The sequence below is a fragment of the Trichosurus vulpecula genome, chromosome 4 (assembly GCF_011100635.1).
Source record: "Trichosurus vulpecula isolate mTriVul1 chromosome 4, mTriVul1.pri, whole genome shotgun sequence".
NCBI classification, from domain to species: domain Eukaryota; kingdom Metazoa; phylum Chordata; class Mammalia; order Diprotodontia; family Phalangeridae; genus Trichosurus; species Trichosurus vulpecula.
The window spans coordinates 36,898,190-36,916,104 of record NC_050576.1 but is presented as its reverse complement, the minus strand read 5'-3'; the positions used below and the strand labels follow the sequence as shown (position 1 = coordinate 36,916,104).

The 17,915-nt window shown below is 39.1% G+C and overlaps 2 protein-coding genes across 3 annotated transcripts in view; one reads left to right on the top strand and one right to left on the bottom strand.

Moving 5' to 3' along the window:
- Nucleotides 1–356: 356 nt before the first annotated feature.
- Nucleotides 357–12,900, top strand: C4H1orf146 (chromosome 4 C1orf146 homolog). The gene is made up of 5 exons (XM_036754759.1): nt 357–425; nt 10,448–10,541; nt 11,190–11,358; nt 11,881–11,959; nt 12,772–12,900. The coding sequence occupies exons 1-5, from the start codon at nt 357–359 to the stop codon at nt 12,898–12,900; spliced, it is 540 nt and encodes a 179-aa protein (XP_036610654.1).
- A 452-nt stretch (nt 12,901–13,352) lies between these two features.
- The window catches only part of GLMN (glomulin, FKBP associated protein), a 50,908-nt gene continuing 46,345 nt past the window's right edge, over nt 13,353–17,915 (bottom strand). For both annotated transcript variants that reach the window (XM_036754757.1, XM_036754758.1), the window contains exons 17-19: nt 14,956–15,079; nt 13,950–14,041; nt 13,353–13,809 (exon numbers count right to left, since the gene is read on the bottom strand). In XM_036754757.1, coding sequence (XP_036610652.1) covers nt 13,693–13,809; nt 13,950–14,041; nt 14,956–15,079 — 333 coding nt within the window. In that variant the 3' untranslated portion in view covers nt 13,353–13,692. The remainder of the gene's footprint in view (nt 13,810–13,949; nt 14,042–14,955; nt 15,080–17,915) is intronic.

Sequence of the window (17,915 nt, the reverse complement as noted above, 5' to 3'; positions counted from 1 at the left end):
TTCTCAAAGGCAGTAAAACCATTTCATGCCACATTAATGGGATTGAAGAAATCTGAAAGATGCAGGAACTTTGTCCAACTCACAAACAAAAGGGATCCTCCCATAACATCCAACGCATGACCGTCTCTGGCTTCCGCTGGAAGACCCCCAAGGAGGACTCTGCCCCTGTGTCCCACTTTGGGTCGGCTCTGATGGCTAGGAAGCTTTTCCTGACATCCAGCCTTAGGCAGAAGGAAACAACCATAAGATGCTGCTTCTTGTGCAAGGGCTTAGACAAAAAAAATGGTTCTAAGACTCTTTTTACGTTTAATTCTTTCAGATTGTTTTGTCTGGATAGACTGCTGATCCGCAGAACGATGACCGAAAGTAGTGGAAAGGAAAAAGTTAAATGGACTACCACTGTAATTATGAGCTCATCTCTTCAGGTACGGCCAGCCATCTATATCGCTCTTACTAGGCGTCGGTGACTGTGCTAAGCATTAGCGTCTCACCGTTGTTATCTCACTCGATCTCTGCAACAACCCTGGGAGGTAGGGGCTATTATTGTCCCCGTCTTAAAGATGAGGAAACGGAGACAAACAGAGGTTAAGGGACTTGCCCAGCGTCGTATAGTTAGCTGGTGTCTGAGGCTGGACTTGAACTCAAGTCTTCTTAACTCTAGGCTGGCACTCCATCCACTACACCACCTATTGAGTTCCAACATCGATTTTAAAGTAGCTCGGTTATTCATAGCTATATAGGTAACTTTAGGATGTAGGCCAGGGGTTCTTACCCTGAGATCTGTGAACTTTTAAAAAATAGTTTAATAAATAATTAAAACAATAAAAACAATTGGTTTCCTTTGTAATTATCTGTACTTTGCTCCATGGTCCTCACCAGCCTGTCCAGCTGTACAGTTCCTTTAACGTATTTGTGATTTCCCACACTTTATCTGGGTGCTTCTCTAGGTGTTCATTGAAGTACTTTTGTGTTCATTTCCTTGAGTATTTCAGTGATCTCTCTCATTAATGTGAAGACTCTTTCCAGTAATGCAGATTGTAGCCTGACCTCAGCTAATCCCGTGAGACTCTTGACATCTCCTGTACATCTTCCACAACAGAGCCACCCCAGTGCAAGGCCTGCTCTGTCCCTCTTTTCTCCCCTGCTGTTACTATATAACCACCTCACCTCCTTTTCCCTCATGTATTGTGTGCTGAAACCCTTAGTCCTGTTTTTGAACAAGGGTAATTGTAAGTCATCTGCTGTAGTCTACATAGATCCACAGTATGTTTCTCCATTGCACTTTGAATCAAGGGCAGTTTTTATTTTTCAGAGGTTGTAATGGTCCATGATTCCTCAGATTAGTATTGCTGTTAAGAAGATGGATTTTTGTGTCAAGGGGCTGCTTGGAACCATTAAAAACATTACACAGTTTTCCAAACGCAATGCACACCAGCATCAGCCTCCTACTCAGTTCCGAGCCCCATTCATTATCCATCTGTATTGCTTGTCCAAGATAAGTGTGGATGGAGTGACACAGTGGACTGCCCACCAGACTATGTGTTAGTTGGCTCTCTATTTCTTGGTTCTGTTTTTGGTTTTTTGCTCATAGATAACAGAGAAATCAACTGTTCCCACCCATTTCAATATGTACAGTTGCCGTCTTCTAGGAAATTTACTTTTATTTCTCTGTTCATCTCAATTTTTTTCTCCCTGCATTTTTAAATTAAATTTTATTTTTTAATTAACTCATTCCGGGCCTTGAGTCCATCACCTCTCTGTCAGGAGTTGGGTAGCTTGTTTCATCTTTGGTCCTCTGGAGTCATGGCTGGTGAGTGAGTTGATTAGAGTTGTTGTCTTGTTGTGGTCATGTAGTAAAAGTGAGGGATAACTGATGGGCAGCTAATTTATGCAGTAGTGCCCACAAAATATTAATAGACCTAGAGTAAGGTTCCTTGGGTGACTCCTCCGTAGGGAATTTATGGGGAGAAATGACAAGCATCTTACAGCATACACAGAAATGGATGGGCTGTGATTGGTATAGTTGAAGAGAGTCATTGACGGTATCATGAATTCATTGAAGTATAATTAATTACTTTGGAAAAATAGTGGGATATTGGGTAACTACACACTAATCTGCATTTTCATATGTCACTAATAATTTGGGAAGAATGGGAACAGAAACAACATTTATAGCAATGACAATCTATAAAGTACTTGATATTCTTACTTATGAATAGATGAGACAAAGATAACTATAAAACTATTTAACAAAATAAAAGAATAAAAGAAAAAATGGTGACAGCTGTTTCACATAGTTATGTCTAGTAAATATAATAAAAACATCACTATTTCCCACGGTAATTTGTAGATTTATCATGATGATATTCAAAATATCAAGGGGCTACTTCATAGAATTAGATAAGACAGCCACAACTTAGATGGAAAAATAATCAAGAACATAAAGGCAAACTATAAACAAAAACCAGTGGAGATTGTAAACTATAGCATAAATCAGTAATTAGCAAAATTATCTAATTCTGGATTTAAAAATATAAATCAGTGAGATATAATAGAGGGTCTGGAATTGGAACCACAGTTAAACTATTTGAGAAAAACAAGCTCATAAAACATTGGATAAAGCAATTCAGTAACATTTGGGGGAAGTACTGGATGGTGATAATTTAGTGAATAACGTTGTCTATACTCGCACCTCATACCATACACTAAAATAAGTTCTAATTAGCTGCTGAGATGGACCTGTGATTTCATCAATTTAGACTTCTCTCCAGTGATGCAAATTGCAACCCACTGGTACTTGTTCCTCCTCCAAAACCCTTGTCTTTGTCTTCCCATAAGTTCACTGGGAGCAGTCCCCCCAGTGTGCCGGAGGAAGAAGGCCTTCCTTCCTTTCTTCTGACATCCTCAGGTGTCCAGAGCTCCACTTTCCAATACCCAGCTTCAACATACACATTGATATTCCCTCAAACACTCTAAGTTCCCAGTTCCTCAGTTCACTCATTTCCCATGGCCTACTCTTCCATCCTACCTTGACCACATACCCTTGATCTTGTCACCACCTAGAAGTGCTCCATTTCTATATTCATAGACTCTGAAATTCCTTTATCTGATGATAACCTTTTATCATTCTATCTTTCCCTCTGCCTACAACCCCTCACTCTATTTTTCATCCTCACCTTGATCTCCCATTGGTGGATTCCTCAGTTCTTTCCTAGGCCTTCTCCCTTCACTGGCTACACTCTCCTCCCTCCCTGACACCTTGGTGAACCATTTTAGCCCTACACTGTCCTCTGAGTTCCTTGCTCCCTTATCCTGTCACTGACCTTGCCTGGTTGATCCTCAGCCTTGTATTACTCCCACCATTTGCTGCCTTTACTCATGTTAATATGCTGCTGAACAGAGCTGGAGAAAATCATGAAATGATGCTGCCTGAGTCCACTAAAAATTTATATGAGATAACCTCAAATGGACCCTCACTGCTGCAAGGCAAAATCCTTTTACACTTCCCTAATCAACTCCCCACAGGGGCTCTTCCAAAGCATCTCATGCCTCCTCAAACCTCCCATGGCTTCCTCTCCCACTACCCTCTCACCTGAGAACCTTGACTTCTATTTTACTGAAAAAACTGAAACCATTCACATCTCTCCTCCTCTTCATCTTACATCACTCAGATGTTTTCCTCCACTATTTTCTCCTTTACTCCTATCCCATCAAAACTGGTGGCCTTTGTCACTGCCAGGGCAAATTCCTCTGAATGCACAAGTGATCCTGCTCCATCCTGTCTTTTCCATAAGATCTCCTATCATCCCCACCCTTTCATTAATCTTTAATCTTTCCCTGACTAGTAGGGGATTTCCTGCTACCTGCAAACATGCCCACATCTCCCCCATTCTCACAAAACCCTCACATGATCCAGCCATCCTACTATCTCATCTCTCTCCCCACTCTGGTGACTAAGCTCCTTGAAAAGGCCATCTTCAACCAGTGCCTGCACTTCCTTTGTTTGGTCTGGCTTCTGACCTCATCATTCCACTAAAACTGCTCTCTCCAAAGTTACCAATGTCTCACCCTCTTCTCCTTGATACTCTCTTCTCTAGGCTTTTGCGGCCCTGCTCCATCCCAGTTTTCTTCTCACCTGTCCGACTGTTCCTTCTCTGTCTTCTTTGCTGGCTCTTCAACCAGGATGAGCCCACTAAACAGGGAATGTACCTCAGGGGTATGTCCTTACTTTCTTTTCCCTCCATTCTTTTTCATTTGGTGATCTCATCAGCTTCAGTAATTCAATTATTATCTCTATGCAGATGACTCTCAGCTCTCCTAACTTCTCTTCCGATCCATACATTCTTCAATTGTCTTATTGGACATCTCGAATGGGATGGCTCATAGACATCTTACACTCAACATGTCCAAAACCAAACTTATCATCCCCCAGTCCCCAAAATAAAACAAACAAAAACCCTTCCCCTCTCCTTAATTTCCCTAATAGTGTCAAGGCACCAACATCTTCCCGATCATCCAGGCTTGCAACCCTCCATTTCCAATCTGTTTCCAAGTCTTGTTATTTCTATGACATTTCTCATATAGAGATGGTCTGTCCCTCATCTGACACTGCCACCACCCTGGTGCTGGCCCTCCTCCCCTCATTTCTGGACTGTTGTGATCCTTGCCTCAATTCTCTCCCCAGTCTGGTCCATCATTCACTCAGCTGCTAAAGTGATTTTCACACAGTCTGACCATGTCCCCCTACCCGCACCTCATTCAGTCAATTGCAGTGGCTCCCTCTTACCTCCTGTTCAACTCCACACCCAGCTTGTTATCCATTTGTACTGTTTGTCCCAGACATACACACTGGTGGGCAAGCTCTCTAGGGCATCTATTCAGATGCTTGTTGGGCAGTGACTGCTCTTCATCTACTTGGCCTTTCCTGTATGGATAGTCAGACCAATGTTCTCGGAGTAGTTACATTCTTCATACTCTTTTTGGACCCCCAGCATCACAGTGGTGAACATTTTGGATGAATGTACATCCATTTTATATCTTGCCTGGCATTTGTGAACCAAGTTATTTCTCTTGTTAAATCTTTTCATTTTTACTTTATTTTTATTTTTTTAAATTAACTTTTTTTCAATCAGCAAAAATATACCTTCTTTCCTTCCCATTCCCTTTCCCCTCTGAAAAAGAAAGAAAAAGAAAATCCCTGTTATAAACATGTAAAATAGATCAAAACAAATTTACTTATTGGCCGTGTAAAATATATGTTGTTATTGTTCAGTTGTTTCAGTCACATCTGACTACATATATATAGTATATCAGGGTGTGTGTGTGTGTGTGTGTGTGTGTGTGTATGTGTATGATATAAAATTCTTCACTCTGAGTCCTTCTCTTTGTCAGGTGAATAGCGTATTTCATCAGAACTCTGGAATCATGATTAGCCATTATACTGATCAGAGGTCATAAGTCTTTCAACGTTGTTTGTCTTTTTAATATTGCTGTCATTATGTAAGTTGTCCTGATTCTGCTGACTTCACTCTGCATCAGTTCATATAAGTCTTCCTATGTTTCTCTGAAACCATCCCCTTCATCGTTTCTAAAGCATACTATTACTTTGCATTTATATAATTTGTCCAGCCATTCCCTAATTGATGGGTACCCCTCCAGTTTCCAATTCCTTGCCAATGCAAAAATAGCTATAGATATTTGTATACATCCTTTTTTAGAGTTTGGTTTGTTTTGATTAGGACTAATCCCTTCTTTAATCTACTGTCTTTTTAATTCCCCTTCTCCCTTTTCCCTCCTATTTCCCTGTTGAGTGAAATGTATTTCTATACCCAGTTGTGTATCTGTATTCTTCCCACCTTTGATCATTTCAGATGAGACTAAGGTTCAAGTGTTACCCACTCCCTCTCACCCCTTCCTCCATTTACTTAATTTTTTTCAGTGTTTTGACTGTGTGTTAATATTTTTTGTTGTTTCATGGAGTCATTAGCTTCTATTTGGTTCATTCAAATTTTCAGAGAGAGTTTTTTTTGGGGGGAGGGCAAGGTTTTAGACCTCATGCCAAATTGTTTATTCTCTTTTGAATTCTTCTATAACTTTAATTTCTTTTCTATTTTCTCTCTTTTAAAATTTAAGTTATGAAAATGTAATTTAACTCTTTACAAAAAACCTCTTTATTCATCTCTTCCATGAGTTCTAGTTGAGTTTGTGCCCAAGTTGTGTTTTCTTCTGAGGCACTGCTTGTAGATGTTTTAGAGTCAGTCTCTTTTTCTAGATTTGTATCTTGAATGTCTCTATCACCATAAACGCTTTTTTGGTGGAATTCTTTTTTGTTTGCTCATTCTTCCAGCCTACTTCCTGACTTCGCGTTTGATGTTAAGGCCAGGCTCTGAGTCAAACAGCTGCTGTTTGCACTCTGGTACTTAGTAAACTCCAGTGACTGACTCCCTTTCACCTCTAGGATTAAATGTAAAACCTTCTGCTTGGAATTCAAAGCCCTTCTTTGGTCCCCCCACTCCCCTTTCCAGTCTTCTTACACCTTACTTCCCACCTTGTCCTTTTCTGTCTAGATAGTGACACAGGCTTCCTGTCTGTTCCTCAAGAAGACACTGTATCTCTCAGCTCTGGGCATTTTCTCTGTCTGGCCCCCATGCCTGAAATGCTTTCCCTCCTCTTCACCTCTCTGCTTCCTTTAGGTCCCAACTAAAATTCTACCTTCTACAGGAAGCCTTTCTCAATCCCTCTTAATTTTAGTGCCTTCCCTCTGTTGACTATTTCCTGTTTATCTTTTATGTAGTTTTTTTCATACATAGTTGTTTGTTTATTGTCTCTTCCATTAGACTGTGAACTCCTCAAGGGGGACTGTCTCTTGCCTTTCTTTGTATCTCTGGCACTTAGTACAATGCCTGGCACATAGTAGGACATGTGCTGTTTAACTGTCTCCAATGTCTACAGACCTCTCTGGATCCTTATGCCAACTTTGGCCATACTCACTGGGATTTTTTTTCTTGGTTTTCCCAATCAGGACTTAGTTTGGTGCATTTTCTAGGTCCATTTGGAAGAGGGTTGTTTGTTTTTTGGTTTTTTGGTGGGAGGAATGGGGACGAGAGGAAGTTTCCTGTACTACTTACTGCTAATACACCATCTTGACTCTAACTCCTCTTGTTTTGTCTTCTCAAGGGATGGTTTTGCTGTATGGATGACAGATAGCTTGTTGAAAAAGAGCCTGTGAGGGGGCATTTTGCTTTACCAAATCAAATGCTTTTTCATAATCAACAAACAATAAGCATATATCCTCTACAGTTGGTCCATGTTAGTGAGAATACCGAATCCCATGAAGTGGTAGCATTATTGGAATTCACACAACAGATTTCCACTGGACTGGAACTAGTTGACCATATTTTACATAATTATAATTTCAAATACTGTGACTTTAGATTGTGAAATGGCAAAGATGTGATCCATTGTTGAATATTCCTTATGAAAGCCTGTTTGATCCCTCTCGGTACCCTTCCTTGTCAGGGACCTCTTTGATTTGTGTATAGATGAAAATAAGAAAGATTTTTCATAGAAGGGAGAGTAGGCTTATAGGTCAAGTTACTGATGTTTCTCAGTTGCTTTGGGGGATGGGGATGGGCAGGTATTCATAAGGTTCAATCCTTTTTCCATGTTTTTGTTATCTTTCCCTCTTTGTGATACCTTGGACATCAGAGCTTCAATATTCTCATAGTGGTGTGGTCTCCAGTAGAGATATCGTTTCTTCTGCTTTTCCTGTCGTTGTTCTTTTTAATGCTGTTTCTACCTCTTCCACAAACACATCAGGACTGTGATATTAGTCTTAAGTGTGGTGGTTCCATTGTCCTTGATAATGAAAATAATGTCATAATGATCTTTGCAATTCCCTTTCTCCCCCACTTTCCTTCTGTTTGTTGTCCTCTTATTTTTGTCATTAAATGCCCTTGGACGACTTGCTTACCTTAAGCTGGTTTTAACCTCCACTACTTCTTTCTGCTTTATGAGACAATACTGCTTATGTATCGTAAGATTTGAATAAGTTTGATTTCTAACCTGTTGTTGTCTGTGGTAGCCATTTAGTAAGAAGGTTGGAAATGTGCTGACTAAGGTACTTTCTGAATTCTTTCGGTTTCCTTGTTTGTGACAAGTTATTCACAAGTTGAACTTCTGTGTAACAGCTTTATCACAAGTGTTGGCATTTTTGTTGACTATTCCCCATTTCTGGTGGTCAGTGAATAGTTTCAGTGCTTAAGAGCTGAGTTGTTTTAATTGTGTGCTGTATCTTTTTCTCATTATTTGTCTTACTTTTTATTGATTCTGATCATAGATAGCTCTGACTGTACAGAGAGCTGATTCCAGAATAACCCATATCAATAAGAACTTCCTGTCTCTCTCTCTCCCCCCCACAATATGAGTTTTTAATGGTATTTAGTGGTCACCATGTGACAAATTCTTTTCCTTTTTTTTCAGTTTATTATTAATTTATTTTCAGTTTTCAACATTTACTTCCATGAGTTTTAAATTTTCTCCCCCTCCCTCCCCAAGATGGCATGCAATCTGATATGGGCTCTACACATAGATTCCTATTAAACACATTTTCACATTAGTCATGTTGCATAGACGAATTATAGCAAATGGGAGAAACCATGAGAAAGAAAACAAAACAAAATAGAAGAGAATATAGTCTGCTTTGCTCTGCATTATGATTCCATAGTTTTTTCTCTGGATGGCAGTTTCCATCATGAGTCCTTGGGAAAAGTTTTAGGTCCTTGCATTGCTGAGAAGGGCTAAGTCTATCAAAATCAGTTCTCCCACACTGTGGCTGTTGCTGTGTACAACGTTCTCCTGGTTCTGCTCATTTTACTCAGCATCAGTTCATATAAATCTTTCCAGGTTTTTCTGAGACAAATTCTTTTCTTGAAGAAAGTGTTCATGATATAGAAGTGTGAGGCTTCTGTATACTCCATAGGTTTTTGGCATTTTATTCCCTCTTCCTGTACTATGATTTCTCATTTATTTCTCCCCTACTTTTACAACGAAATGAAGTCACCAAGTGTCAAGAGTGTATATTGGTTTAATTTGGAGGGTCTTCTAGAGGTCTTTGGAGAATTGCTCTTCCTCTTCATCCTCAGCAACTGATGTTTAAGCTGCAGTTAGTTTAACAATTGGCTAAATATATTTTTGTGTAATATGAATATAAAAACTAGAAGAAAAAGGAATGGCATATTTATTGCCTTTATGAAGAAGAGAAAAATTTGTATTAATTGGAAAAATGGAAGAAATAGATTAAAAATAGATGGATTTGTTTGTAATGGAGTTTTCCTAGTTTAAAAAATCATTCTATTCAAAAGAAAATAAAAAAATTGGGGGGAAGTTATTTGTATTTCCAATAAAAAACAGCATGCAGAATTTATAAGGAAATGATACTAATTAACAATATTTCTCCCTTGTGGAGAAATGATTAAAAAATATGAACAACAAATTCTGAGAGAAAACAAAAATTGTTAATAGCCACTTCATCTTGTCAAGCTCTAATAAGCAGAAATATGCAAGTTTAATAAGCTTATGGTACCATTTAAAATTCATCAAATTAGCTAAGAGTTTAAACTGATACTTTATGTTAGTAGGGATATGGAGAAAGACATGCTAAGATATTATTATAACTGGATCACTGCAGCTTTTTTGGACAGGGATTATATTTTAGGGTTGTTATTAAAAGTAAAGATCTGATCTGTACAAAAGTATTCATTTTAGTTTTATTTGTAATTGTAAAAATAAGTAGAAGCAGTTTTCATATTATGTTATTGGGGAGGGACCAAATATATTGTGGCATATTAGTATAATGGAATTTCATTGTGCCATATGTAACATGATGAGAGGCTGACCGTAATTCAAGACTTTCTTCTGACACCAACAAGCTGTGTGATCAAGGACAAATCACTTAACCTCTCAGTGCCCCAGCCAGCTTTCTAAGACTGTAAATTCAAGATGAGTTAATTTTACTTAATGAGATTTAATTAATTTAAATCTGTATTGTTGGAGGGAGTTTCCATATTGGAAGTTTTCCATAACAATGAAATCACTGGTCTGGACCTTCCCTTCTTTCCCTGCCCCCATAAAAAAAATGAAATGACAAACATGGAAAATGCAAAGAAATTTAAAAAGATATATATTGTGTTGCAAAACAAGCAGAATCAAGATATAACCTGACTACTGCTATATAAAAAAAACTTCTAAGTGCATAGAAATCAGTAGAGAGCATAAAGCAGATAAGATGTTGCTGTTCTTTTGTTAATTTTTAAAATTAAAATGTAAATAGTTTAGATTATGGTTTTATTGTAATTCATTTGGATTGATCTTAATAAGTATGAAATTTAAAAAAAAACAATGAGTAATGAACACATGCATATTTCTGATTTTGTTTTCATTTTTGTAGAGTCATGAAGTTGCAGCCATCTTACAAAATGAAAACCACCGAGTTCGTTTTTCAAATTCAGTAGAACCTGGATCCATTATTTTTTCTCTTTCTGGTATAGTATATTTGCTAACAAGCTGGTTCTTGTTGATATAGAATATGTTGGCAAAAGTTAAAGTAATCATGTATGTAGCACAATATGTGAGAAATTGTAGCAGAAAAATCATCCTCCATGCACAAAGATTATAAATGTATTCATATTTAAAAACCAAACCCTTCCTGTCTACAGACTTTCCAGAATAATAAGCAAAGTTAGCTAGGTTAAAAAAAATGGAGACAATTTCTTGCTTTGCATTACAAAGTGAAATACAGAGCCATGAGACCTTACTAGCAACCTAATTTTATATTATTCACCAAAAGGAGACACCCAAAGACACATTTCTTTTTCTAGATGTAGAAATGGTCGAGGAGGTGCCATGATATGTACACCAGGATCAGCTTTAAAAAGGGGCAGTCATGGTCTGAAACAGGCTGACTTGGCCAAGGCAAAAATCTCAGAAAAAAGAGCTTACTAGGGCCATCTAGCTTCTCTCTAGATTGTTCTGTTCTACCAGAATTTTGTTAGGGTGGCCATTGCTTCATAAGTCACTCACTTGAGGCCTGGGCATCTTTTTGGAGCACTGTATTTTGGTTGCAAATATCATTTATCTCTGATTTGACCTCTCTAACAAACTGCTATTTACAGGATGTTTACCTTTCTTAGGGATTGCGTTTTTACTACTGGACGCCCAGGAGTGTTTTATGATAACTGAAGAAACCCTTTTGGCCCAAATTGAGAAGTTTATGAGGATCCACCGGAACAGCTTTTTGGCCCTCTGTGCGGCCCTCCATGGCCCTCGAGAATGGAGGCTGATGGCCAGGATTCAGCAGAGGTAAGGCTAGGACTCATCACCTTGTTCTTCTGCAGTTGGCTGAAGGTTTCTTCTAGCCCCAGAGCTTTTAATAAGGCAGGTGAATTTAGGTTTGCTTCTCTAAAGAAAATTCACTGGAGGATAAAACTCATCATGTTGCCCTGTCTTTTTAATGGGACTCATGCAGAATGCTGCTATGTGAGTCAGTGTGACAGCCCCTCTGCCATCCTGGAGCCAAAGGAAAAATCAGCCCTTTCCTGTCACACCAGATATTTTCAGCTAAATCATATCTACAGAGTGTGCAATGCAGTTTGGGAAGTATTTTCCTGCATCTCTTTTCTATACACATTTAATGGGGCAAAACTAACAAACTGACAGACACCTTGAAAACCACTCTGCCTTTTCTTGCCTTCTGGAAAGGCTTGATGGCCCATAGTCACTGTGTCCCTCTTCTTTGTTCCTTACCATTTCGAGAATGCTAACTAGCTAGCTGTAAGCTTACAGCCCATGTAACATGTGTAATGTTTGTAATCTGTTTTGCAGATTCCTGGGTGATAATTTACGCATCATTCCAATCCACAACCCATCAGACACTGTTAAACTTATGACTACATTAGCTAAGGTAAGTTCCCTACCCCCACCCCCCATGGTAGAGAAACAGATGAATATTTCTAGGATCCTGTGTCTAAGGAAAGTGCCCCTTACCTTCGATTACCTTATGGTCCAAACCAGTTTATTTAAGGCCCTAAAGGGTGGAATCCATCTGTGGAATTCCTGGCAGACATGGCCTCTATGATTCCTGGAAAGCTCTATTAATGCCTGTGTACTGAAGGCATCTCTTATTTCATTAAAGGGTTGATGTGAATGGAGCACTTAGTAAGCTGTACTTGGCTATTATGAATTACCTGAAGCTAAAGGTACTTTAAAGGGACTTTAAGAGTGATGGGTAACCAAGACATGAAGGCAACACTGAGGCAAGGGGGAAGCACAGGCCACCACTCAGAAACCAAATGTAAATGTGTTGGTGACGAAGCAAAGAATGGTTCACCTGCTGGTGTGCTCACATGCACTAGGCTTCCTTTGCCTAACTGTGGAATTAAGAGCTGAAAGAGACCTTGGAGGTGACTTCAACTACCCTCTTCAGGTGTCAGGTGACTTGTTCAAGGCCACATGGGTACCAAGTTGCAGTCTTGTTTTGAACTCAGGTCCTCTAAGTCCAGTGTTCTTTCCAGCACAGGCGGGTTTCATTTCCAGGGAGATGAACATCCACAAATGAGACAGATTAACTGATTAGGTTTATCAATTAAGCAGAATGTCTCCCTGCTGCAAGGCTGGAATGTTTGCATGTGACATGACAACAGTAATTTATTTTGTTCTAATAATGCTTCTGTGCTTGGGTAAATAATAGTGTGTTGTTTTTTTTTCTTTTTCCAGAGCACTTGCAAACCGTATATAGACAACATTCGTTACAGAATGATTATGGCTAAAGCCCAGATCATAGAGCAAAGTCCCGTTTGGAAAACACTTCGTAAGATACAGCTGGACTGTGATTCCCTTAATTAGTGTTACCATTAAAAGTGGGTTATTTTCTTCATAGCAAAGTTCATTCCATTTTGTGCATATAAAAATAAGGACCTAAGCATATTAAAATTATCATACTGAAATATAAGGTTAGTTACTTAACGGACCTGTTCAGAATAATGCCGTGTAATACCCAAGTGGAAGAGGGATTGCTCCCAGTCAGTGGTCCTCCAGATACTCATCTTTGAATGATACTGTGTTACTTGTATCAAGGCCCAGAACATCACAGGGCACCTTCAGTGAGATCTACAAATAAAGAAAGGGAATCAGCCTACTAATCCATGTAGGAAAAACTAAATGGATAAAAATATACCCATTGTCAGGGTCTAATGTACATTTGGAGTGCCGGTCTCTACTGGAGACTCTATTCTCTATTTGAGAAATTGTGCAGGACCTTTACAATATCTAAATTACTCTCCAGCACAAAACCCCTTGTGGATGGTCTCAGACTTCAGAATTTAAAATGCCACACAAATCTTTTTTTTTTGGCTGAAATTTCCAAACTTACTACTTATTACCAAAATACAGGAATAGCTTACTATCAGGTTATGGCAAATATGTTTTAAACTAACAGAATACCATAACTCTTTAATAAGATAAATAAGCTGTGAAGGAAAAGGAGAATAGCAGCATTTATTTTCTAGCAGCAAGTGCCTAGTGACTGAAATAACTTCCTTTAAAAAAAGACATTAAAGTAAAAAGGTCTTCACACAGAATGAACAAAACAGGTTTCAATGTTTCTACAGCTGCTCTGGCTCTTGAGGCAGGGAGGCTTCATTTCAGCTGAGCTGTTTCTTCAGATGGAGGCTTTGTTTTCAGTTCAATCAGTTCTTCTACTCGAGCCAGAACACTTTCTATTAAATCAAATGTGAAAAGAGCTGAATGGAGAACCTAAAATGTCAAGAAAAATTAATGTTACTGACATAAAGACCTTTTAAAAAACCCAACAACAAAACTACAAATGAAAGTACACTGCAGGTCAAGAATTGGCTTTCAGAAACCTAAAAAGCTTAAGAAAACTCTTCATTCACCTGAAGCTGCATTTCAGGAGTCATGTTAGGAACATCAGGAATCTTCTCTCCACCAACTGTTACTGGGCAAAGATTTTTAGGATTATAAGATTCTGTAAGAGAAAAAAATGGCTATCATTTGTCAGATTCAGTTTAACTCATTACAGTAGCTACAGTTTCCACCAATAATTTTGTTTTTCACTAGAAAATGTTTGCTTTTCAGTCTTTAAATTATGGGCAAATTACCATGGCCTATTGATGTAATACTTGAAACCATTTGCTCAAATGAAGTTCAGCAGCATTTTTAATTAAATTCAAAATTAGAGTCCACACAGCTGATAGTACATTTATTTAGGCAAGTTATAACTTGCTGGTATATAGCTGCTGTGAGTTTTTGGAAAATAGGGAAAAAGATAGTTAATTCTGGGGACTTGTTAGATGATCAGAATTGTAAAATTTGTCAACATAAAGAGAATAACTGTTTCTGCTTTAAAAGTATAGAGACATCTAGTAATGTGAATATAAATGTCATTGTACAAATATTAAAGAGTCCATGCTGAAGGAATACTATTGTTAAGAATGTTAACTTAAAATATCAGAAACCAGTTAGCAGTTGACTTTTTTTTAAGGTTTGATTTTATATCTTATATGGAAATGGGCAATATTCAAAGTATGGTGCAACCCAAATGTAAATGTGTTGCTACTTGCTCATCAAAAAAAGACTGATAAAAGGATTTTTGTCCTCCAGGGATAAGCACACACCTTGAGTTGTGGCAGGTCCTTGTTGAGCTTGAACAATGACAAATTGGAGGGAAGGGTAAGTGTGAATCAGCTTGTGCAGCCATTGGGTTAAAAACAAGAGACATTTTAGTCGCAGCTTAAAAAAAAACTAGAAAGAATGAAAGATTTGGCTTTCTGTCAGCCTGAATTAAATATGTCCTGCACTTAAGTTTTTATCTTTGGTTGAATGTAAAAGTTTGTTTGAATTTGAGATGCTAAACAGATAGTAGAAACATAAACAACTAACCTCGTCTGCTTTCTTTTTTGCTCTTAATTTCTGCTTCATAATGTGCCTTTGACATATTAAGTCCTGTGTGTAGTGGTTTTAAGAAATTTGTCTCAATCTTCTTAAGTTCTGTCCATAGTCCAGTCTATTCAGAAGAATTAAGGAAATTAATTACATACATTATTGCAATAAGTAATTTTAAGAATATAAATCAAAGCTATCCCAACCCCAAACTGTCACTTTTAACTTATGTTTTTTGTTTTCATATCACGTTCACTTATGAATATATCCTCTTCCTATCCAAGGAGCCTTCTGTTGTAACAAAAATTTAAAAAGAAAATCAAATAGTTCAACAGAACCAATACAGCAACCATGTCTGACGGCCTATACAGTGTGTAGGGTGCATCTGCTCAGTTCTTCTGAGATCCAGCTTCTTCATTATAATTATAAAGCATTCAGTATCACTTTATTGTTCTGTTTATACTTACATTTTTAAAAAAAGCACTTTTAAGTGCCTACTATGTGCCAGGCACTGTGCTAAGATGGGGGATACAAAAAGAGGCACAAGATAGTCCCTGCCCTCAAAAAGCTTACAATCCAATGGAGAAGACAACAAGCAAACAGGTATTACAAAACAGGCTATATACAGGATAAATAGGAAATAATTAAAAGAGGGAAGACACTGAACTTAAGAGGGGGTTGGGGAAGGCTCCCTGTAGAAGGTAGGATTTTAGTTGGGACTTTACAGAAGCCAAGGAGGTCAGTAGTTGGAGTGGAAGAGGTAGAGCATTCCAGGCATGGGGGACAGCTAGAGAAAATGCCCAGAGCCAAGAGGTGGAGTGTCTTGTTCATGAAACAGCCAGGGGGCCAGTGTGACTGGATTGGAGAGTACATATTGGGGAGCAAGGTGTAACAAGCCCAGAAAGGTAGAAGGGGCTAGGTTATGAAGGGTTTTGAACACCAGATACCATTCTGAACTTGCTTCTGAAGGCAATAGGGAATCACTGGAGTTTATTGAGAGGGTGGGTGGGTGGGTTATGGCATGATCAGACCTACATCTTAGTATATATAGTGGCTGAATGAACGATGGATTGGAAGGGGAGAGACTCAAGGCAGGCACCCTGCACCCCAGCAGCTATTGCAGTAGTCCAGAAATGAGGTGATAAGGATCTACACCAAATGGGGGGCATTGTCAGGGGCCATCAGAGAGATGTTGTAAAGGTGAAATCAAAGGTCTTGGCAGCAGATTGGATTGGGGAGTTGGGGAGGTGCGAGACAGTAAGGAATTCAAGATGGGCTCCTAGGTCGGAGCTAACTATAGTAACACGGAAGGTAGGAGTGGGGAATTGTCCAGGGGCAAGATAATGAGTTCTATTTTGAACATGTTGAGTTTAAGTTGTCTGTTGGACATCCAGTATGAGATGATGGAAAGGCAGTTAGAGATGCAAGAAGGGGCAGGGGTCAGCAGAGATTGGGGCAGGATGGGCAAATCTGAGAATTGTCAGCATCAAGATAATTAAATCCATGGGAGGTGATGAGATCACCAAGTGAAGTAGTATAGAGAGAGAAGAGAAGGCCCAGGACAGAACCCTGAGACACAGCTAGGGTTAAAGGGCATGACCTGGATGAGGTCCAGCAAAGGAGACAGAGAAGGAATGGTCAGAGAGGTAGGAGGAGAACCAGGGCAAACCATTATGTTCACCATGGGAGCCACTGTGTATAGTTTTCCAGGTTCTGCTTCTTTACTGATTAACTGATATAAGTCTTCCCGTACTTCTCTGAACTTTGCACATTCACTGTTTGTGGCTTCATGTTACCCATTTCCCTCATGCTTCTAATGATTTCCTTTGCCCGAGGGATAATTTCTGAATCTCCTTCCATGCCAGTCAGTCAGTGTGCATTTATCAGTTACCTGTGTGGCAGGCACTGTGCTAGGAATACAAAGATGAGAATGAGATTGTGCCTTCCCTGAAGATTACGTTCTACTGGAGGAGACATGAACACAAACAGACACAAAATGAAGATGTGACCCTTTTTTTTTTCCAGGAGACTGCAGGTGGAGGGATCAGGAGAGGCTTCATATAGTTAGCAGCATGTGAGAAGAATTTTTGAAGGAAACAGGGATTCTCAGAGGGGCTGAGGGGCAGCCAGTGCAAAGATGTGAAGAGGTATGAGGAACAGCAAAAAGGTCATTTTGGCTGGACTGTATAGTACAGAAGGGGAGTAACATAGAATATGAAAAAGTTTGGTAAAGGTAGGTTTGGGCTAGATTGTGAGAAGACTTTAAAGGCTAAACAAAAATATTTTTAAAACAATAAGTCCATATTTTATTCTAGAAGATATGGGAAGCTATTGGAGTTTCTTGAATGAGAGAGTGGCATATCAGACCTGCACTTTAGGAAAATCACTCTGGCAGCCATGTGGAGGATGGACTAGAGAAGGGAGAGACGTAAGGGAGTAAGGCCAGTCTGGAATAGTCCGAGTGAGAGGTGTCATGGAAAAAGAAACAGGAAGATCTGGCAAATCAACAGACATGTGGGATGAGTGAGAACAAGAGTGAAGGATGGCACATGGCTGTCAACATGCATGACTGGAAGGATGGTGGTACCCTCAACTTAAATAGAAAAGTTTGGAAATGGGAAAGGTTTTGGAGATTATGTTTTTGGCAGACTGAGTTTGAGATGTTTATGGGACATCCAGTTTGAAATATTAAATAGGCAGATGGAAATCAAGACTGGAGTACAGGACAGAGACTAGGGCTAAATAAATAGATTTGGGGCTCATCTGCTTAGGTGATAAATGAAACTCATTGAATTGATAAAGGCCCCAAGTGAGTGTTGAAGGAGACAGAGAAGGGCCAAAGATAGAGCCTTAGGGACACCCAACCAGTCAAGGGGGATGCAGAAGAGTCAGCAAAGGAGGATGAGAAGAAGCCATCAAATATGTAGAGCAAAAAGAATTTGTTATGAAAAACCATAGAG